The sequence below is a fragment of the Chrysemys picta genome, chromosome 2 (assembly GCF_011386835.1).
Source record: "Chrysemys picta bellii isolate R12L10 chromosome 2, ASM1138683v2, whole genome shotgun sequence".
NCBI lineage: Eukaryota > Metazoa > Chordata > Testudines > Emydidae > Chrysemys > Chrysemys picta.
Genome location: NC_088792.1, coordinates 37,617,280 through 37,640,867, shown reverse-complemented (window position 1 = coordinate 37,640,867; position 23,588 = coordinate 37,617,280). Strand labels below are relative to the sequence as shown.

Genomic DNA, 23,588 nt, shown 5'->3' with positions numbered 1-23,588 from the left:
ATGACGGCCAACATGGAGAAATTAGCTATCAATCGAGACAGGAAGCCATACACAGGCACCCTAGACAGTAGTCAGGAGCTGTTCAACTATAGGCTTAGCAAGTGCAGAATGGTGGTAGAATGTGCATTTGGACATTTAAAAGCATGCTGGCGCAGTTTACTGACTTGATTAGAACTCAGCGAAACCAATATTCCCATAGTTATTACTGCTTGCTGTGTGCTCCATAATATCTGTGAGAGTAAGGGGGAAGAGACGTTTATGGCAGGGTGGGAGGTTGAGGCAAATTGCCTGGCTGCTGATTACGTGCAGCCAGACACCAGGGCGGTTAGAAGAGCACAGCAGGGCGCGCGCTGCACATCAGAGAAGCTTTGAAAACCAGTTTCATGACTGGCCAGGTTATGGTGTGAAAGTTCTGTTGGTTTCTCCTTGATAAAAACCCACCCACCTGGTTCACTCTACTTCCCTATAAAACAACTGCCCTCCCTACCCCCTTTGATCACCACTTGCAGAGGCAATAGTCATTGTTGTTTCAGATTCATGCATTCTTTATTAATTTGTCACACAAATAGGGGGATAACTGCCAAGGTAGCCTAGGAGGGCTGGGGGAGAAGGGAAGCACCGGGTGGGGTGGGGGAGGAGGGAAGGACAAGGCCACACTGCACTTCACAACTTATTGAATGCCAGCCTTCTGTTGCTTGGGCAGTCCTCTGGGGTGGAGTGGTTGGGTACCCGGAGCCTCCCCACCCCGTGTTCTTGGGTGTCTGGGTGAGGAGGCTATGGAACCTGGGGAGGTGAGCAGTCTGTTACACAGGGGCTGAAGCAGCAGTCCGTGTTCCTCCTGCCTTTCCTGCAGCTCAAACCATACGCTGGAACACATCAGTTTGATCCTCAGCATTGCATCCTGCCTCCTCTCATCACATTGCCACCACCTATCATCTTGCTCCCGCCACCTCTCCTCCTGCTTCCGCCTCCTGTCCTCGCGTTCATTTTGTGCTTTCCTGAACTCTGACATTATGTGCCTCCATGCATTTTGCTGAGTTCTTTCAGTGCGGGATGACTGCATGAGCTCAGAGAACATTTTCATCACGAGTGTGTTTTTTTGCCTTCTTATCTGCACTAGCCTCTAGGGGAGCGTTGAAACATTTGCCACGGCAGGAGGGGGAAAAAAGGGGAGAGTAGTATTTAAAAAGACACATTTTAGAGTACAAGGTCGCATTTTGCCTCTTATATTGAGGGGCTGCCATTTTGGTATGAGAGATCACACACGCAGGGCCGGGCAACAGAATTCGGCTTGCAGGCAGCCATGGTAAGTCACAGGCTTTTGGCTTCTTTATAATATATGGAGATATACCTATCTCATAGAACGGGAAGGGACCCTGAAAGGTCATCGAGTCCAGCCCCCTGCCTTCACTAGCAGGACCAAGTACTGATTTTGCCCCAGACCTCTAAGTGGCCCCGCTCAAGGATTGAACTCACAACCCTGGGTTTAGCAGGCCAATGCTCAAACCATTGAGCTATCCCTTCCTCTTTAACCTTCATAACATGTGGGAATGGTTTCAAACAGCAGCGCCCTCATTTCCCATACCAAGCACCTGTGTTGGGTTGGCCATTTAAAAGGAGGAGCTGCGGTTTTCAGGTTAACGTGCAGCAGAAACCCAACTAACCCCCTCCCCCTCCAATCTCTTTTCCAGTACCTGTACTGGCCGCAAATGCATCCCAAGTCTTCAGGGAAAATTAATCATTAAACACGCTTGCTTTTAAACCATGTATTATATTTACAAAGGTACACTCACCAGAGGTCCCTTCTCTGCCTTCAAGGTCTGGGAGCCCACTTTGGGAGGGTATTGGCTCCACGGTGATAAACAGTTCCTGGCTGTTGGGGAGAACAGTTTCTCCGCTTGCTTGCTGTGAGCTATCATCATCCTCATCCCCAAAATCCTCATCCCTGTTGCGTGAGACTCCCCCCTTGCAGGAGTCCACGAACAGTGGTGGGGGCATGCCCTAGAATTGCATGCAGCTCATCAAAGAAGCGGCATGTCTGGAGGTCTGACCCGGAGCAGCCGTTTGCCTCTTTGGTAGGCTTGCCTCAGCTCCTTACGTTTCACGTGGCACTGCTGTGGGTCCCTGTTATAGCCTCTGTCCTTCATACCCTTGGAGATTTTTTCAAATATTTTGGCATTTTGTCTTTTGGAACAGAATTGGGATAGCACGGATTCATCTCCCCATACAGCGATCAGATCCAGTACCTCCCGTTCAGTCCATGCTGGAGCTCTTTTGCTATTCTGGGACTCCATGATCACCTCTGCTGATGAGATCGGCACAGTCACCTGTGCTGATCAGTTTGCCATGCTGGCCAAACAGGAAATGAAATTCAAAAGTTCCCGGGGCTTTTCCTGTGTACCTGGCCAGTTTGTTCATATAGTCCACAAAATATAGTACTTTAAAGAGGATTCTTTTCAAGTACCTCTAGAAGGAAAGGTTGGAACTGTTTACAACCAGGGCTGGCTCCAGCATTTCTGCTGCCCCAAGCAAAAAAAAAAAAAACCACGAGTGGCAGTGGCAGCAGTTCAGTGGCAGGTCCTTTGCTCCTAGAGGGAGTGAGGGACCTGCTGCCCCCGAATTGCCGCAGGTGCCGCCCCTCTCTCTTGGCCGCCCCAAGCACCTGCTTGTTAAGCTGGTGCCTGGAGCCAGCGCTGCTTACAACTGCCATGTTGAAATCACCATTAGGGCAGATTTTGTGGCTCTTGTAGAAACTTTAAATATTTTGTATTTGACTTTGTAGCAGTTTCATTTTTCAGATGATGGCACTTCATATTATTGTCCAGACATGGTGCAGGAGAGAGACAAACTGTCTGTCTCTACTCCACCTTAAAATATCCAGGCTGTTGCTAAATTGTGTCACTTCTATCTCTACAACAACTATCTTTTCCCACTGCTAAAAATTCCACTAACATAGCATCCTCCTTCCTGGATCCCTGATTCTCCCCTTGCTTGCCTTTAAGCTATCTAACCCATTGATGCAAACATCTTCTTCTCATGTCCCAAGTTCGTGTCTCCTTTCACATCATATTCAAATGCCTCATTCTCAGGATTTTGGATCTCCACTTCTCTTTACGACTGCTCTTCTTTCCTCCTCTTCACCTTCCTCTGTACTACTCTCTGTACACTCCACTTCCTAAATGACTTGATTTCATTCACAACTGCACAGTCTTCCATGTCCCTCTATATGCCTCGAAGAGTCTTCATCCTCTTGTAACCATACATTCTTCCTCCTCCCCTTTAAATATCTCCCCAAAATTTGCCTTTTCCAGATTGTTTTCCATTACTGTTTGCCACGATGCTCCCTGTGCTATGCTATCCACTTGCTGCTATCCACCTGCACCTGACTGTGCTATTTTGTGCATAAATATGTACTTGTAGTAAGTGAAGGCCTAATGAAGGCCCAGTATGAGGCCTGAGGCCTGAACCAAACTAAAGTAATGGTCAAGACTTTGCTAATATGAAGCAAAGTTAAGCTGTGAGCAAGAGGCAGGCCCTGCTCACAGAAGTTGGCAAGGAAAGGGCTGATGTTGCATAAATATATATTCATTTAGCATAGTTACAGTATAAACATGGTACTAAGATACACTATACAGGAACATTCCACAGATAACAGGGAACAGGCCGACCCATCCCAATGACAGGGGCAAAAGGGTAAAATGATGGATAGAGTTGTTTTGATCGAACCAACAGGTACAAGGTGCGAGGCAGCACCTTACTGCGTAGAGGGGTTGTACCTTGCTGCGTAGAGGGGTTGCACCTCAATACGTCAGGAGTGATGTGTAACTTGTTTGTACCTGTGTATAAAAATGTATCCCTGGGGTGGTGTCTTTGTCCAGCCACGGGGGCAGTGGAAAGTACCGCCACTGAGCCGGGTCCTTGCCAAGAGGCACTTTCTCGTAGTATGCCCTGAATTAGGCTCAGAAACCTACAGGGAACTGCAATTGTGTCCGAGATCGCAATAAACCTGTCCGAGGTGCCTTTGTACCTTACTAGGCTCTGTGGTTATTGGGGGTTCTCGTCGGGTTTGCTGTGTCAGCTATCTGCGCAGAGCTGGGGCAGCACGCAGAGGGAACACATGCATGCAGCTGAGTGATATCAACAGGAGAAAGCAGAAGCACCACACCGCTAGCATCTGACAACAGTACTAATATATAAAATAAACAATTACAGTTAAAAATATTGTTCTGTGTCCTACGCACATCCATTATAAAGCGATCATAAAAAAGATTTTGAAAATACTGACATTGTTTTCTGTAATGATGCAAAAAAAAAAAAAATAAAAAAAAAAAAAAAAAAATCACATTTAATTTTTTTCTTTATCTGCAAATCAAAGTTCAATAACTTCCTGGCAGGAATTATTCTTACTGGTAAAATGACGTCTAGAAATTTGTGAAATGAGAATTGGTTTGATATCTCAGATCTTTAACTACAGTCTCTAGAGGGCAGTAGAATGTCATTTAGGTCAAGATCTCCCAACCTTTCCATACTACTGTACCCCTTTAAGGAGTCTGATTTGTCGTGCATACCCCCAAGTTTCATCTCACTGAAAAAAAATTGATTTAGGTTACTTATGGTCAGTCACCACTTTGTCTGCAATGACAGTTTGAGAGTGGAATTGGTGAGGCGATACCTTTTATTGGAGCAACTTCTGTTGATGAAAGAGACAAGCTTTCTAACTTTATAGAGTCTTATTCAGGTCTGGGAAAGGTACTCAGAGTATCATAATTAAATACCAGGTGGAATACATTGTTTAGCATAAGTAGTTAATGCATATTGTAAGAAACCATTCAATGTGAAGTGGCCTGTTACACCTCTGCAGTAATAGGACAAAAATAAAAGATATTACCTCACTTACTTTGTGTCTCTAATATTTTGGGACCAACACAGCTACAACACTGCAAAATGCACCAGGAAGTTTTTATTTTATCTGCTGCACCACATACAATATTTTCTCTGATTATCACACTTGTATTATGTAACAGAGCTAGTCATACGAGTGGATTTTTCTTTTCATTCACATGCACTGATTTTTCTTTTCTGATCTGTGGTTACACCACCAATTTAATAGGCTGTAAAAATGGAAGAATCTGAACTTCCTTTATTAGAAGACACAATATGTTAAAGATTTAAATAATTTTAATTATTCCTTTTTCAGATGTATTCATTTTGTGAATTAAAGCTAAAGTTGGTTTTCCAAAGATTCCATCCTTTAAGAGGCTACCCTGATTTTCTCAGACCTCTTTCTTCAATCCTCAGAAGCTTGCAGGATTAAGCTCTAACCAACTATTTGGGCCCAATTCTGCATTACCTGTGTACCTTGAAGTCAATGCACGGTCAGGCTTTTCAGCAGCAGAGGAACTAATTGTTGTTGCTAAAGTCATTCAAATATTTTTACATAATGTATTTTTTTCTATTCCTATTCAATATATTGTTTTTGGAATGCTTAATCTTAATATGACACATTCACCAAACAGCTGCATCATATTCTATTTTTTTCAGCTTTGACAATGCACCGGCACTCAAAATGCTGTAGCCTGTAAATAACGTTATACCACTCTTCAAATCAATGTTATACTGAAAAAAAATAATTATAGTTAAAACCCACCTCATAATCTACCCTGAGAACAGCAAGTGCATCACATAGCTGCTGTTGATAGCTTTGTCGAATTTTGACTTCTTTCTGCAATTCAAATTTTTAATGGATTACTGAAACAGTTATATTGGACTTAAAGAAAAACATTAGTTCTTATTAATATATGTAGTCCACGAAAGCTTATGCTCTAATAAATTTGTTAGTCTCTAAGGTGCTACAAGTACTCCTGTTCTTTTTGCGGATACAGACTAACACGGCCGCTACTCTCAAACCAACCATTAGTTCTTATTGTTTTTCCACTGAACAAAATCAAAATGTTGTCCAAATCCGCTGTTCTGGGGAAAAAGTTAATGAGCCAGTGCCCCTATAACTTTTCTGTCCCTTTGTTATTTATATCACTGGTGTATAACGATCTCTCATTTCCACATTTTGCTAAATAATTCTACTTTATACATTTTTATATAAATGGGTTCCAAAGTACTTTAGACACATACATGCTGTTGAAAAGAAACAAAATGATTACTAAATCTTTTTAAAGGAAATACTCGAAATGCAACCAATATATTTAAAAATATGTACAAGGACTATACATCTGAAAATAGTTAAAAAGACATACATTTATCAATTTTAAAATTTTATTATTTATTGTTCATACTGATATCTTGGAAGCTTAAAACTAAACCCCCTTCCTTTACGGTTTCTTCCCATGCATAAGCATGCACTGGACAGTTACTGTACAGTTCTCCATGAGCACTAGGACATTGGCAATTAGTTTGGTTTGTTAACAAAAAGAGTGTTAAAGCATTTATTTTGGAAGATAATACATACATAAAGAACTGCCTGGACTTTATAAACACAAGAAAAGAAGTAGGTTAAATCTTAGACCTATGAATTAAAAGGACATTAACGTTGAAAGTTCTCACTATTATAGCACGTTTGTTACTAAATGTTAAGATGTTTTTGTAAACATTTTTACATATGTTTATAGGTAGATGTTTTCCGTACAACTACCCACTACTTTTTAAACTGCAAATCTTTGGAAATCCACATTCATATTAATCAACATATTTGTGGATTAATTTTATTTTATATTATTACGTATCAATAATCTGCCCAAATATAGAGGGTAAATGAATGAGAAATTGACATTTTAAATAGGGTACTCTGTACCTGTTTATGAAAAGCTTCTATGTCTCTCAGTCTGTCATTTATCTGTCTACAGAGATTCGAAGCCTGCTCTTGTATTTTTTCCTCATATTGTGCTTGAAGGATATTTTTATAGATCATAAAATCTTCCTGGATGGAGTCCGTGAACTAAAAATGTAAAGACTGATATTACATATACACTACAAAAGGACTTTTTTTCTATAATCTTCCCTGCTGATACAAAATAAACTAATCAGAAAGTATTTGTGCTTTAATTATTCTGTTTATTTAAGACATTGGAGGAGTGGCAATTTTGTTGACTGAAATACCTTGACATCCTTCTAAACAGAGGATTACAAAATACTCTATCAGAAAATTTATTGACAAAAATCAAACAACTTAATTACATAAAGCAAACTGTAATTGTCTCTGTAGGGTGAAACACAAATTATAAACAGTTATGAAAACATAAATTATGTGTTGTATTCTCAATGTCACCACTGACAATCTCTGTCACATGCTTTATCAGGAACATGATCATTGCATCATATGATCATTTCTGTGGGATGTTAAAAAGCAAAGACTGGCATCAATAATACTGCAAGCACCTTATGGTATGGAAGAATCAGATTCATAATACTGCAATTATATGTCTGCCACTTTGGGTGGAATTAGGCGTGCTCTGAAAACACCTACTGGCAGGATAGGCAGGGCAACACCTATCTTCACCTGTTAGAGGATAGCACAGGGGGTTAGAAATGACAGGTATCTGGGTGCATGTCCTGGAGCAGAAACTTAGGCTCCTGGGACTTTTACAGAAAAAAAAAATTAGGTGCTCAGGAATTTTAGGCACCTCCAGAGTTAGACAGCAGCTGAACAGGGGTTTTAAGGATCTCAGCGGTACTTAAATTTTGGACTTCAGGACTTGCATTTCTCACTTAGGCGCCTTTGTGGATCTGGCCGAATGATAGTCCTATATCCTACCTATACTAGTATAATTGCAGATACAACATTATTAACAACATTTATTTTGTCATAGTGCCTAAAAGTCACAGCCAGGCTGGGTCCCATAGTGGTACGCACAACATATTAAATAACAGCTCCTGCCTCAAAGAGCTTCCAGTCTAAAAGACAAGCTATAATAGGGGAACGAAACAAACGAGAAGGCCACAACAGATGGTGGGGGAGACAGAGTACCACATGTAATAAGATGTATGCAATTTTTAGCCATTCCATAGCTGTGGTCAAAACTTGCCACTGCTTAGCCATATTAGGTTGCAGTTTCTGTACGCTCTAAGGCAGAGACTAGTTTTGAGGAGGGATTTAGAGGAGGACAGGAAGGATAAGACTAAATTGTCAAATGCTTTGAAAAGTAAGGATAAGAAATTAGCATTATGGATTCAATGAAAAGGAATTAAAAGGGGGGATGATATAGTCAGAGCAATGAGTCAAGTTGATCTTAGTGATTGCATTTTGAATGGACTTGAGAGAGCTGAGGTTGTAGACTTACAGGCCAGAGAGGAGGAGATTGCAGTAGTCAAGGTGCTACATAATCAGGGCTTGGGAAATAATGTTGGTAGTGTGGGCAGAAAGAAAAGGTCAGATCTTGTAGATACTGTGCAAGAAGAAGCTGTAAGATTTAGAAGTGGCCTGGATGTGTGTGGGAGGGATGGTGGGGGTGAAAGCTCTCTGTCAATGGTGGTGTTGGTGTCACTAGGCATAGCTACCAGGTAACTCAGGGGAGTGGAAGGCCATAAGTGCCGATGAAACTCCTTTGCTCTGGGTCTAAGTGAGCCACAGTGACTCCATCTTGTGAACTTTCACCTACTTCTATGCTAACTGCTTACATGCTGAAGCAGGCTAAAGCAGTAATGTAATGGTCAGCTTTTCTAGCAGATAGCTGCTGTTTCGTTCATACTAACAAGGTCAAAGATAAGCAGATGAATGGGAATTTTCCTAACTGTAACTGCTTGAGGAGGGCGGGGAAGGAGGGGTAGGGGGAAAAGTAACAGACAGACAAAGCCTGCACAGAAACTGCTTGGAATATAAAAGGGAAAACTTGCTTGTATTTGCTGCGCTTGATTTGAGACATGTTGGTCTCCTAGTGCCTATTCAGAGCTCTTGAATAAAGTTGTTTTGCTTCTCCACACCTGATGTGTCTATTAGTGCGAAGCACACCAGGCAACGAACCCCGCTGCTGCCTCCTCGGGCCCTTTTGGGCTGGCAACAGTGGGGTGGAGGGATAGGAGTGGGATTAAAGAGAGCTACTGAGACTCTGTGGGGGATGGGAGTGGGCAGCGAACTCCAGGCTGGAAAGAGGGTCCCAGCTGTTCCTTCCTGCTCTCTGGCCCAATCCTAGGCACGGACGCGGCCACTTCAGCTCCTCCAGGTCCCACTCTCACATCCACCCCTTCACACATGCATGTTTTTATATGGGAGAGGAGCCCCCACAATATTTCCACTGCAGAAGCACTAGCTTCCGCTCCCCCCCACCTCCCATTTCTGCCCCCCCCCACTGTATGGATCAAAGAAAAAGGCCTAAGTCAAAGCAAAAGCCAATACATTAAGGGCTTAAACAACAGGGAATACGGTGATGTTGTCTAATGTGATAGAGAAAGGAGTGAGTGGAGGGAGCTTTGGAGGAAAGTTCAGGAGCTCAGTTTTGGCCATGTTATATTTAATTTGTTAGCTGGACACACACTAGGAGATGTCAGAAAGACAGGCTAAGAGTTTAGTTTGGATGGAAGGAGATAAATTCAAAGTAGGGAGTTGTATTTGTGAGTCATCAGCATGAAGATGATAGTCAAATCTTAGCTGGCAGTGGAGGTCACACAAACAGAGTGAAAGGAGGAGGGGGCCAAGAATGGAGTCTACAGGGCTTGAACAGAAAGAAAGAAAGAAAGAAAGAAGTTCCACTGAATGAGACTCTCAAGGAATGATCCAAAATTTAGGAGAATTAAGAGAGAACAGAGTCACAAAAGCCCAAGGATGACAGTGAGTAATTAATTTGAACTTCCTCTTAAAATGAATAAATACTCATGGAATCAAATCATTTGTATTTAAAACAGTGTAACAGAACTTCTACACTACTTGATAATTGCCCTGTTCTGTTCATTCCCTCTGAAGCACCTGGCACCAGCCACTGTCAAAAGACAGGATAATGAGCTAGATGGATCATTGGTCTGACCAATATGGCCGTTCTTATTGATGTTCTTACAGTGCTTAAAATGTAAGAAGGCATGATTGTGATAATTCAGTTGACTGACTAAAGAACACTACTACTTAATAAGAAAAGTTAACATTTTGAATGACAGAAGAATCAGGAGAATAAGAGGGTTACAACTAAAAGTTGCGGCAGTGGTATTATAAAGGCACTCACGTGCTATGCACCTTTGTGTTCATGTAAGATTGAAATAAACAATTTCTATCAGAAACACGAACAGACTTGATCAAAATAAGAGCAAAGCACTGTTTGATAATTATATAAAATCATTTTAAAACTTACTGGCTATTTGGTGCAATAGTCTTCCACAATAATCACAGCAGGTTAATGCATTGTATTTAAAACATAGCCTTATTTATGTCATAGGTATTTATAGTAAAAAAGTCATAAAGATGTCATGGGCAGAAACAAAAATTCATGGCCCGTGACCTGTCCATGACTTGTACTATATACCCCTGACTAAATCCTGGGTGCTCTGGGGAAGGGGGCGGGTGGGTAGCCCGGGGGTGCCACGGGTGGGGGGCAGGTGGCAGTGGGCAGCCTGGGACCCCCGCAGCTCCTGGGGGTGGGGGAGGCAGCGACACATGGCCTGGTCTGCTGCCAGTGCAGCCCAGGGAGTGGGCAGTGGCACATGGCCCCAGGACCCCCACTGCTGCTGCAGAACTCAGGGAAGTCCCGGAAAGTCACGGATTCCGTGACTTTCGTGACAGACTCACAGACTTAATCATAAAGTATCTCCTTCCCTCAGTTTTAAATTTGTAGCATTTTAAATAATGAAAAATGTGAAAAAATAATAAATCGGGATATCTCAGTAACTTTCTTCATACTACACCTCTACCTTGATATAACGCTATCCTCGGGAGCCAAAAAAAAAAAAAAAATCTTACCGTGTTATAGGTGAAACCGCGTTAGATTGAACTTGCTTTGATCCATTAAATGTTTTTATCCAAATATTTTATTTTTAAATATTTTAAATATTGGTGCTTCTACCAAAAATCACAATTGCAAACTGAAAGAAGACCTTAGTTACAATCAACCTTTCTCTACCGAGTTGATTTGAATATTATATTCCTATTTAATTCATCACATAATTGTTTTATAATCTTTTTAAAGTAAGGGTATGGCACTATTTTATACAAGCTACTTTCCTGTATATTGTGACAAAGTTCCTCCTCTATCTTGGTGGGTCCTGCGCTTATTGGTGGATTTTCTTGCCTCAGAGATTCACCATGGGGGCTGGGGAACAGCCCAGAGACCTTCCCCTCTGGAAGAACCCACAGTCCAGGTCAAGTGGGAGGTTTGGGGGAAACCCGGGCCCGCCCTCTACTCCGGGTTCCAGCCCAGGGCCCTGTGGACTGCAGCTGTCTATAGTGCCTCCTGTAACAGCTGCATGACAGCTACAACTTCCTGGGCTACTTCCCCATAGCCTCCTCCAAACACCTTCCTTATTCTCACCACAGGACCTTCCTCCAGGTGTCTGATAACACTTGTGCTCCTCAGTTCTCCAGCAGTGCACACACTCAGCTCCTTGCACCTCTTGCTCTCAGCTCCTCACACTCGCACCACAAACTGAAGTGAGCTCCTTTTTAAAACCCAGGTGCCCTGATTAGCCTGCCTTAATTGATTCTAGAAGCTTCTTCTTAATTGGCTCCAGGTGTCCTAATTAGCCTGCCTGCCTTAACTGGTTCTAGCAGATTCCTGATTACTCTAGTGCAGCCCCTGCTCTGGTCACTCAGGGAACAGAAAACTACTCATCCAGTGACCAGTATATTTGCCCTCTACCAGACTCCTGTACCCCACTGGTCTGGGTATGTCACAATATACATAAATACATCACCAAATTCACAGATAGTATTAATGGAGCTGGGCCTATTTATTCCAGTGCTAAACTTCTCTTCTAGAGTCCTGGGCATTAATATAAAGGTTTACTGTTTAAGTTGTAAAGTCTTCACTTATTCTCTGCTCACCATGTTTAAACTTTTTCCTTTTTTTATATGTTTGTTCAATCTTCACATGGATCAATCTTCACACTCTGATGAGTGTAACCAAACTGTCTAGTCTTTTATTCATCTATTCCTATTTAATATAAATGTGAGTTATTGGCATATTTATGTAAGCTTAAATGAAACAACCATAACAGGACAGAAAATAACAAAGGGTAAAGATGACTTTGACAGAGGATTTTTCCTACAACATGGTGAAGAATATCTTGAGACATATCCAAGAAGCTCTCTTACCTGTACTAGGGCTTGTGTAGTAGTAGTAAGCTCCTTTAGTTCTATTATTTCTTTGATATCTGTTTGAGTGGCATGATCTGTGATAAAATAGCCTACTTTTAAGTCATCTGAAATGGAAGGCCTACAAAAAAAAAGTTTTTTCATTTAAGAAAGATTACTAAATTAATTAGTCAGGTAAGGCAATTTAACTTTAAGAACTGAAATTCAAAACAGTAGTGATCATCCAAAGGACATGTGTCTTATTGTTTTACTTACGGTACCTATCTAAGATAACAATTGGGCATCATTTGGGAGAATGGAGTTTGTAAGTACACTTCTATCTGTTTTCCCTTGTAATTTTTGTTTAATAAAGAGAAGTGTTTCTGATCAGATATTCAGATATAAACAAACTTCAGAACAAACTTACCGTTATTTTAAACACTATAGGAAGACAATGCAGATAGGAAATAATGTATTTTGTGACCATCTTTCTATACACAACACTCTAATAATCTTTCAGATAGTTCAGGAGATCATATTTAATTTTAGAGTTGGGTGGGAACTAGATTCTCTGTTCCCTGGAAAAATATTTTTTTTCTATTTGAGACAGAACAAAAATAAATTTAGAAATTTCCCACAAAACAAATTTCTGAAAAAAAAATTAATTTCAGGTCAAAGTGTTTTGTTTAGATGTTATATTCCAATTTTGGCATTTTAAATCTTATTTAGAATATTTAAAAAAACCGTCAAAGTTGTTTTGAAACAAAATATATAAATATTCTGTTCTGAAAATGTCAAAATATGTTTCAACATTAATGGGACAACAGGCCAGGTCAAATTCTGTTGTCCCGCATCCCAAGAAAGCCAAAAACAGTTTAGACAAGTGAAATGTAATTGCTGCCTTGTTCACAACCTGCTGACCTACACTTCAATAATTCTTGGATGCACTGACTGATTCCTATGTCCAACCTGAGGATGAAGTGACAATTTCCATGTAAATGTCACTGACCTACATAAGTAGATTATACCTGCCTGCCTCAACTGCTTTGCTAAATCCCTCCTCTGGCGCCACTTAGCCAGTTGAGCCTCAGACTACGCTTCAGGAACAGTGCATGTGGCTAATCATGCTAGGAAAAAAACTAATTATATTCTTGAGGGACAACCAAATCGGACATCCAGGTTATTCTTGGACAAGTCACTTTAAAAATATTAAGGTGCTGGGGAGGGAAGATTTGCTAGCCTGAGGACAAAGAATCTGTCAGTTAAAACTCTACGGGAGAGGACCAAGTCTATTCATGTTTGTACAGTACCTAACAGAAAGTGGTTTGAATTGTGTCTTTTCTCTCTCCTTCATAAAGGGTAATAGAACAACATTCTTCCAGAAAGTGTTCCAAATGAGATCCTCTTTACAATGCTATCATTACAAATGTTAGCCTGTCAAGCACTTTGACCCACCAACCATAATGTGCCAAGTACTATTAACATGTTCAACAGACAAACTTTAGGGCTAATCCCAGTTCTGTCACGGATTCATTATTTGGCCTCTGACAACTCATATAATCTTTGTCTCATATTTCCCATGGGACTGAGAGTCAAGCACTCTAGTTCTAATCCTGACATTGCCACTGACTACCCCAAGACAAGTCACTTAACCCTTCCAGGTCTCATTTTCCACATCTGTACCTATTGGGTTCCGGGAAGTGGGCGGGCGTAAGCCCGCCCACTGCTAAAGGATCCCCCCCCAGCCTAAGGGGAGGATCCACAGGGCCTGGAACTCAAATAATTACGGGGGACAACTAATGTAAAAACAGGGACAGGAGTGTGGTCAAAGGGTCAAAAGAAGAGAACCAGACGGGGACACCGAGCAGAGAACCCCGGACAGCGCCCACTGCTCCTCAAAGGCTTCAAGGGAGCCAGTGGACGCCGCCCAGAGGAACTCTGCCCGGATACGTGAACGGACAGAGGATCGGAAACAGGCCCCGCAATCACAGGCACCTCCATCGGCCAACCTCCTCTCCCTGGTTTTATAGATGGCCTGTTTAGCCAGTGCCAAGAGGAAGTTGACCAGGAGGTCCCGCGACTTTGTGGGGCCACGGATAGGGAGTGCATAAATGAGAAGGTGAGGGGAAAAGTGTAACCAAAAACGTAACATAATATCGGTGAGGAGCCGGTGTAGGGGCTGCAACCTGGCACACTCTAAGTAAATGTGAGCCAGGGTCTCCCTCACGCCGCAGAAAGGACAGGTGTCCGGGACTAGGGTAAACCGCGCCAAGTACATGCCCGTGCTCACGGCCCCATGAAGGAGCCGCCAGCTGATATCCCCGGCGGGCCTCGGGACCAGAGTGGAATAGAGGCTGGCCCACCGGGGCTTCTCACCCTCGACAGGTGGCAGGAGGTCCCGCCACTTTGTATCGGGGCGGGACACGAGGGTGAGGAAGTGAAGAGTGTGCAGCACGAGCGTGTATAGATGTTTCCTTGGCGCGGTCAGGAAACGAACCGGCTGCAAGTCGTGCAGCCGGCTCACGGAGAAGGGGCGGAGGGGCCGGTTGGGTCCACGGGGCAGGGGCCCGATGAAAAGGTCCGGAGGGCCAGGGGTGGAGGGTGGGCGGGGCGTGCCCTCATGCGGGATCCGGTCGAGGCAAACCCGAGCAGCGGGCGGCAAAGCGGCCCTCACCTCCTGAAGTACGCGCTGGGGAGTACAAGGCCTGGAGAGCCCCATGCGCCGAGCGAGCGTCAGGGGATCCAGCCAGTCTCCCCGGTCGTAGTCCAGGAGGTCTCCGACTCTAGTGACTTCTGCCAGGACCAACCTCTGGCGCACCGCGGGGGACTCCGCCACCTGCGCACGGAGCTGGGGATTGTGTAGCAGGGGCTCCGCGAGGAGATCTGCCCCCTCGGTGGCCGCCACGGACCTGGTCGCTGAGAACAGTTTCCAGGTCCGGAGGAGGTCCTGGTAGAAGACCGGCAGCCCGGAGAGGTCTCGCGGAAGCCCTCTCGGATCGAGATAAAAGAGCTGCCGGTCGTATCGGAGCCCTCGGAAGCGGCGCAGGAAGGCGTGCGCCAATACGCTCCACGCCAGATTACCTGCACCATAAAGGAGCCTCTGCAGGGCCTGGAGGCGGAAGACATGGACCTGAGTGTGGAGGCACTTCAGGCCCTGCCCTCCCTCCTCCAGGGGCAGATGGAGGACCCCTGCAGAGACCCAGTGCAGTCCTGGCCAAAAGAACTCCAGAATCACCCTCCGGAGGTCGGCCAGGAAGCCCGGGGCCGGGACCAGGGTGTTGAGACGGTGCCAGAGCATGGACAGGACTAGTTGATTGAGTACCAGTGCCCTCCCACGAAGGGAGAGGCACCGGAGTAGTCCTGTCCATTTCCGGAGCCGCTCCGTCACCCTGCCCTGTAAACCTTGCCAGTTCTCCGGCGGAGACGGATGCGTGGCAGAAAGGTAAACGCCGAGATAGAGCAGCGGACCTGCGCTCCACCGGATGGCCTGAAGCGCGGGTGGGAGGGAGCTCGCCTGCCACCCGGCCCCTACCACCAGGCCAGAGCTCTTGACCCAGTTGACCCGGGCGGAGGAGGCCGCTGAGTACACGGTCTGGCAAGCCTCCACCCGCACCAAGTCGCCCGGGTCCTGGACCACGAGGAGCACATCGTCGGCATACGCCGACAGGACCAGCCGCAGCTCCGGTTCCCGAAGCACCAACCCCGTCAACCTCTTGCGGAGGAGACAGAGGAAGGGCTCAATCGCCAGAGCGTACAGCTGGCCCGAGAGGGGGCACCCCTGCCGCACTCCCCGCCCGAAGCTGATCGGCTCGGTCAGGGTCCAGTTGAGCTTGACCAGACACTCTGCGGAGGCGTACAGCACCTGGAGAAAACCCACAAACTGGGGTCCGAAGCCTAACGCCTGCAGAGTGCCCAGGAGATACCCGTGGTCCACCCTGTCGAACGCTCCACATCTGTAAAACTGAGATAGTTACCACTTCCTGTGAGGATTGGATTTAAGAATTCGTTTGTTTATTTTAAAAGCATTACAAAAAATATCAAATTTCAAACCAAGTGAATGGAGTTAAGAACCTATTTCATGTTTAACAAAAACACTTAAAAAACTAAACTTTTTTCACACCTGCTAATACAACATGGGTGCTGTAGAAAGAGAGATTACTAGAACAAAATTTGCTGCATGAAACAGCATTACAGCCTTCAAAATAGTATGAAATCTTGTTTTAGTTATACACTGACTCTTCAAATTCAACTCCTCTTAATTTGCCCTGACACAACCCTTCACAATTCCAAGAATTCACATTAATTCTTAGTATGTAGTGATGAACCTAAAACTTTGGACAGGATTTTCAAAAGTGCCTACATAACGTAGGTGCACCAATCCCTTTGACTTTCAATAGTATTTGTGTGCCTGAACCATGTAGGTAGTTTTGAAAATCCCACCTCTAACTACGCCATTGTTTTAAAAAATGACTACTCACTGTCATCTTAATAAAATTCTATGATTAGAAGAAAATGCCAAGTTTGGACCAGTAAGCTCTAGCTAGAAATGTAGCAAGTCCTTTTCCTGATAGACTGTTGAAGAAACTTCTGTTCTTCAACAATTTTCATGAGAGATAATGTGAAATATAGTCATATATGGTCAAGTAGTCCACAGGAGTCAGGAACATCCCGGAAGACAGAAGCTGAAAAGCAAAAGCTATGACCAAGAGTCTACCAAAAAACTCTGTATAAGACATCCAGTTTTATGATGTGACAATGTTTTTAGTTTTAAATTGGTTATTATTGTTAGCTACTTATCCCTTAATTGGAAAGATGTTTAAACTGATCAGTATAGATTAGAGAAAAGGCTATATTCAAATTACTTAATTCATAAAGAAAAAGCCTCAGAACAGGTTTGAAAGCATTCAGAGAGAACCATTTTGTGACTCTTACAACATTTTGTTTACAGGCACAGAAGATCATAACCTTGAAGTATTAAAGTGACACAAAAATGAATGATGTGAATATTTGTTCAGCTGATTACCCCTTTTTGCTTTGTCATTTTTCTTATAATTCCAATAAACCTAGGTACATAAACAGATTCTGAGTAACATACGCAACCCCTCATCTAGAATTTAGAGTAACAGATTTGACACTAGCACAGTTCAATATATAAACAAGGATACAAGTGGCTAAAACATCAGTTTTATATTTGAAAGACTGCCCCAAACTCTCACTCCATCAGCAGAATGCCCACTAGCATCTTAATGGGATCCAGAATCAGGACTGAAGCAGGGTGAAAGAGCACCATGCACACCTCTCCCACATGCACCACTGCTCAGACAGTCGAATGCATATTACAGGATTTTTGTCTCCTAGATTCATAGATTCTAGGACTGGAAGGGACCTCGAGAGGTCATAGAGTCCAGTCCCCTGCCCGCATGGCAGGACCAAATACTGTCTAGACCATCCCTGATAGACATTTAACTAACCTACTCTTAAATATCTCCAGAGATATTTAATATCTCCTAAAAACATAAACTATTATTTTAGCCACTACTGGAGGCAGGACTTGATGGGAGGGTCCCAAAATGGCAATACTCAGCTTCCTACTGAATTAGTGGGCAACACTTCCTATCACACATGTTCTTTAACTGTTGCTAAGTCAGATCCTACTTATCTTTTGACATTGGAAAGGATCAGAACATAAGGATGGGGATAGGGGAGGGGTAAAATTTTCATTTTCTTTGAGGAAAAAAGATATGGTATCTACCTCACACACAGAAGCTCTTTAGTCATACCAAAATAATGCTATGTTGAGGAACATTGCACAATGGGTGTCAAGCAATAGTAGGCACAACTCCTTGTAATTTTTAAATCTTACACAAATATGAATAAAGCATTATGAAACTAAGATGTAAGAATAAGGTCACGTACTGCCAAGGACTGATTTAAAAGCTAGTTTTGGGTCACATGATAACAGTACAGAGGGGTGAGTTAATATAATTTAAAGTAATCTTCAGTTGTCATTTTAGAAAAATGGGTCCATGAGGGTGACTTGGTATTGCTTAAAAATAGCTAGTTGGTATTTTTAATTTGATAGGATTTCTCACAACCACAGAGAGCAGATGTACAATCCTCTGGCTTGAAACTCCAACTAAACAAGTTAGTGCATTCCCTGAAGGGGCTCTTCAAAAAGGCCTTTGGAAAGAGGAGCATTAAAAAAATAATAATAATAACAAGCAGTTCCTGTGTTATAAAAACCTTCAAGGCTAATTCTCAAAGTTTCACAGCTGTTTTTTAAGCATAGACAGTACAAATATTGCTAGTATCAAGGTGCCCTACGTCCCCTACTCCACAGTTGGAGGGAGTAAGGCTAGGTACAACAAGGGACCACTTCCACCAAACAAGGTACCAGCTCTTGCTGTTCCCGCCACAATGAATTGCCAGATGCTCTCCTCCTGTCTCCCTGGCCTTCCTTGGTCCCCAAGTCCTCTCCACCCACCAGCTCCGCCCCCTCCAGCTCCCCCGCCTACCTCAGCTGCCCCAGCTCCGCCCCCTCCAGCTCCCCCCGCCTACCTCAGCTGCCCCAGCTCCGCCCCCTCCAGCTCCCCCGCCTACCTCAGCTGCCCCAGCTCCGCCCCCTCCAGCTCCCCCCGCCTACCTCGGCTGCCCCAGCTCCGCCCCCTCCAGCTCCCCCGCCTACCTCAGCTGCCCCAGCTCCGCCCCCTCCAGCTCCCCCCGCCTACCTCAGCTGCCCCAGCTCCGCCCCCTCCAGCTCCCCCCGCCTACCTCGGCCGCCCCAGCTCCGCCCCCTCCAGCTCCCCCGCCTACCTCGGCTCCTCCCCTTCCAGCTCCGCGTGTTCACCCCACAGAGTTGCCAGCCCCGTCCCGTGATTCTCTTACCGGCAGTCGGCCTCCAGCTCCTCCAGGCAGCAGGGCAGCGCCAGGAGCTCTAGGATGTGCGGGGACAGGCTTAGCTTCCGCCCGACGGACAGGCTGCTCATGGCTGGGCGCGGAGGCTCCTGCCTCGTCTCCACTAGGGAGTCGAGGAGCGCCGCAAGAAAGGAGCTGAGCGTCCGATACCATGGCAACTAGCGCCACGCCCCACCTCCCGGAGACATTATTGATTGGAGGCCGAAGACGCGACGTCACTTCCGGTACCAATTTGGGGAGAGTGGAGAAGGGGCTTCCGAAGAAGTCACACTCTGGGCAGCGGTGATGCAATCTGTGGAAATCCCCTCCTAGCTGCTGAGTTCCCGCACTTCACCCCCTCCGGGACACCCGTAATAACCCCGCCCCACAGACGTCTACCAGCCTTTCTATTTAACCTCAGTGACGTCAGGCAACGCAGGACACCTGCCAACCTCTCCACACCAACCAGATTCCAGCTCCTCCTCCTGCAGTGACACCACTCCCATCTATCTGCCTCCACTTTCCAGTGACCTCTTCATACCTGCCAGTCCTCCCTCCGAGGAACACTCCGGCCATATAACCTCCCTCTTCTAGTGTCCACCGTACAACTAACCACAGCTCCCACCAACTTTGCCACCTAACCTCCTCTCACCCACTGATACCCACCAGCCTACCAAAACTCAGCTGCTTCCCCCTCCCTCTTATGTGCCTCCCCCACCAAGCCACCCACAAAAGCCCCATATCCCCAAAGATGAACACAAACACCTCCCATTCAATGGCTTACCCCCAGCAACACACATCAACCCTTCCAACCAGCCCCCTCCCCAACAGTGATACTCATTACCTTCTTCTAATCACATTCCCTCCCTCCACAGCAACACCCACCAAACTCCCTCCTCCAGTGATATTTACCTTCCCACTCATCTGCTTCCCACTTCCAGTGACACCCACAGGCACGCGCACTCAGCTGCCAACTAAACACAGGCATCTACCATTTGAGCTAAAGGACAAACACTGTCAGCTGTAAAAAGAACAGGAGTACTTGTGGCACCTTAGAGACGTGCTAAGACTAGGGTTTATGTCTTTGGAACAGGTATTTGAATGTTATTGTCACAAATATTTGAGCAAGTTTGACGTGCCACATACTAGGGGCAATGGTATATGTTAACCAGTATGCATATATTATTTCCAGTTAGGTAAAGACATTTATCCTCTAGTAGCTAGAGTTCATAGGAGTTCAGATCCATCAGTTTGGCCCTAATAATAATGCTAATGACAGTGGCTGCACATTGGGGACAGAACAGATGTACATACATGTTATGTAGTATTAAACAGTAAGAGTAGTATATGATGTTATTTATTTTATAGTGCTCAAAAATGTGCTAGGCTTTTCACAGAAGAGTTGCCTGTTCCAAAGAACTTACAATATTAATAGTGAGCATGACAGGTTTGTGAAGTTATGACTTACGCCCAGAAGGAAGGGGTGAGGAAAACATAGTAACCATCTTAAGCTTGGTTTTAGGCATACACATGTTTCGATTATTAAAATATATTGCAAACACTGCTTGTAGGCAATGTTCAGAAATGGGTATTTTCAAGTGACTTCAATGAGGTGATGGTGGAGCCTTGACAGACAAATTTTAGAAGGTTGTTCCAAGAATAAGGGTTACCATGAAAGGATATAAGAATAAATGGTATCAAGACTGGCATAATTAGCAGAGGGGAATGTAAAAGTAGACCAGATCAGAGATGTAGATAGAGGCTGCACTATTTTGGACCTTGAAAATAAGGATGGACGTTTGAACTTGGTGCACAATGCAGTGGGAGCCAGTGAAGCATCTCAAAGAGTGGTGTTGTGGTTACAGGGAAGAAGTGAGGGATTATTCTAGTAGCAGTAAATTTAAAACCAATCTTGTATTCCTCCATTTTTTTTTTTAAACTGAGATGAGAGGATGGCTAACTCATTCTTTAGATATATCCCACCTTGACCTTAGCAATCAGAAGGAAACGTGGAAGGAGAAGCAAAAAGATTTGGTACCTGCCTACATGTTGGAGGAAAAGGAATAAAAAATGCTCCCCAGATTATGAAGTTGGATGATGGGGAGGATGAAAATATTATCAACCATTATGGATAATGGAGGTAGTAGAATACACATTTTCATTGTAATAACTATTTATTTTTATATTCCAGATTTTAAACTGTTGATAGATGGAGGAGCATTTCATCTTGTGTTAAGTGCTCTTTAGACTTCCTTACAGTTCCCCACTTGACAGAAGTACATCAGATAGTATGGGTTAATTGGAAAATGTGTGAAGTATAATATTAGATTTGTAGTGCCTTTCATTCCTAATAATACCAAAACATTTTGCATCTAAAAATCACTTCAGCTTCCCTTGAATTCACACCATTTGTGGGATGGAAAGCAGCAACTGTTTAACAATATCACAACACTACACAATTTTTAAGGAAAAGAATTGAAGAACCACTTAAATATAGGGTTGGAGAGATTAGATTTTTATCAGTAAATGTTGGTAAACGTTGATTTCACTATGCATACACAAATCAACAAAAATATTTCCATCTATAATAAATGCTTAAACATAAATATAGAAATGCCTGTCAAAATTATAAAAACATAAACACTGAATTCTGCCAAGCCTACTTATCTCATAGAAACCATAGGGACTTTTTATATAGGCAGAATGTTATTACTCAAATATATTACATTTGTCAGGATTAACAACCCTATCCTTACAAACAACATGTCAAAGAAGCTTTATTGACCGGGAGTGGTCAGCACCGTGGTTTTCTTTGTTTTGAATAAGTCACTATTTCTAATATTTTGAGTGGTAAATGTGCATGTGGTCATCATTTTAGGCGTTCATTTTCAAGTCTTCATGCACCTAGGTTTTCAATCATGAGAATAATTGACTGGATTGTCATATGTAATCTAGGCAATACTTCATTTTAAAAACACAAATATGTGGAAAGGGGTACAAAAAAGTCAAATTAAATATAAAACATAAGCCTTATGCTATCTTGAGCTCAGGTATGATGAGACAAAGCTGTGACTATTAAGGTGGTGGTATTATTCTAAATACAATTGGTAATGAACGATAAGGAATTTTGGAAGGAGATTTCACGCTACACAACCTGAATAACTATTTGGTATCTTCATACATTGTTGTTTACTTCCATTCAGTACTGAATGGGATGTTATACTGTTAAGTGGTATACCTATTGAATAATAGTTTGAACTGGTTTGTTATAACTCTCAGCTATTCAGCCTTAGAAATATTTGAGATTAGGAGGATGATAGAGAAAACTGAGTAAAAAGCAGAAATTGGTGCTTTGTTTAAAAAGGGCATCAGTGAAACCTTTCCTGTGGGACATTCTCCACCAATAAAAGTCTATATAGCAGTGCATTTTGTTCTGAGAGCTGCCTTCTCTCCTTCAAGAGCAGGAGGCCTTGCTGTAATTGGTAATGGGATGAAGCAAAAAAGCATCAAATAAAAAAGGAAAATTTGACATAATTATGCTTGTGATGTGTGGGTATGGGTTTTTTTGAGGGGTTTGGTTTTAAATCACAGCTTTCTTAATCCTATATTTAGTTTGGTTACAAAGTTCATTAGGGAATTTAGTGTACTAATAAGAAGTGTGTAACAAGTTCTTCAATATGTGTCACTATGGATTCTACTGTAGGTGTGCATGCACCCAGGGCCAGCTCCAGGCACCAGCCCACCAAGCATGTGCTTGGGGCGGCGCCTGGAGGGGGGCGGCGTGGCGGGGCGCTCCGGCCCGAGAGCGGGGCCGCGACTGGGCTCGCCGCCACCCTCCCCGCGGCGCTCTGGCCGCCGGGGAGAGCGGAGAGCCTCGGCCGGGCTCTCCGCCCTCCTCCCGGCACTCTGGCCGCCGGGGGCTCTCCGCCTTCCCCCAGGCACTCTGGCCGCTGGGGAGAGTGGAGAGCCCCAGCCGGGCTCTCCGCCCTCCTCCTGGTGCTCAGGCCACCGGGGAGAGCGGAGAGCCCCGGCTGGGCTCCCCGCCCTCTCCCGGCGCTCCGGCCGGTCGGGGATTGCTCGGCACCCTCCCCTGCTGCGCTGGGGGGGCGGGGGGGGGGGCGGCAGGTGGCTTTTTTGCCTAGGGCGGCAAAAAAGCCAGAGCCAGCCCTGCATGCACCTCCTCATGCACACAAGCTCAGAATGTTTTGAATACTAGCATCTGGCAGAGCTGTGCATAAAGGGCGGAGTGGTCTTGACCCTCCCTCAGTTCCTGCTTACCACCTGTGACAGGGAGATGGAATCTGGATTGTGTCTGACCTGTTCCTGAACTTCAGATCTCTGTTTTGGTGAAGAAACCATCTTTAATTCTTTGCATTAAAACTTTGATTAGACTTTTGGGCATTCCCCCCCACAAAAAAAACCAAGCAGAATGAGACTGTTTGGACCAACTGCTAACTATGGTGAACTTGAACCC

The 23,588-nt window shown here is 44.2% G+C and overlaps 1 protein-coding gene across 5 annotated transcripts in view; it reads right to left on the bottom strand.

The window, feature by feature from the left end:
* C2H10orf67 (chromosome 2 C10orf67 homolog) overlaps positions 1 to 23,213 on the bottom strand; it is a 123,526-nt gene extending 100,313 nt beyond the window's left edge. The window contains exons 1-4 of one of the 5 annotated variants that reach the window (XR_010598227.1): positions 19,106 to 23,212; positions 12,242 to 12,362; positions 6,806 to 6,949; positions 5,648 to 5,722 (exon numbers count right to left, since the gene is read on the bottom strand). Coding sequence is in view for 4 of the 5 variants with exons in the window: in XM_065582964.1 (XP_065439036.1) it covers positions 5,648 to 5,722; positions 6,806 to 6,949; positions 12,242 to 12,362; positions 19,106 to 19,206 (441 nt within the window). In the remaining variant the exon portion in view is untranslated. Of the gene's footprint in view, positions 1 to 5,647; positions 5,723 to 6,805; positions 6,950 to 12,241; positions 12,363 to 19,105 lie in introns of all 5 variants that reach the window. The other 4 variants (XM_065582964.1, XM_065582963.1, XM_042857785.2 and 1 more) reach the window with 4 other exon arrangements.
* Between the last annotated feature and the right edge of the window lie 375 nt (positions 23,214 to 23,588).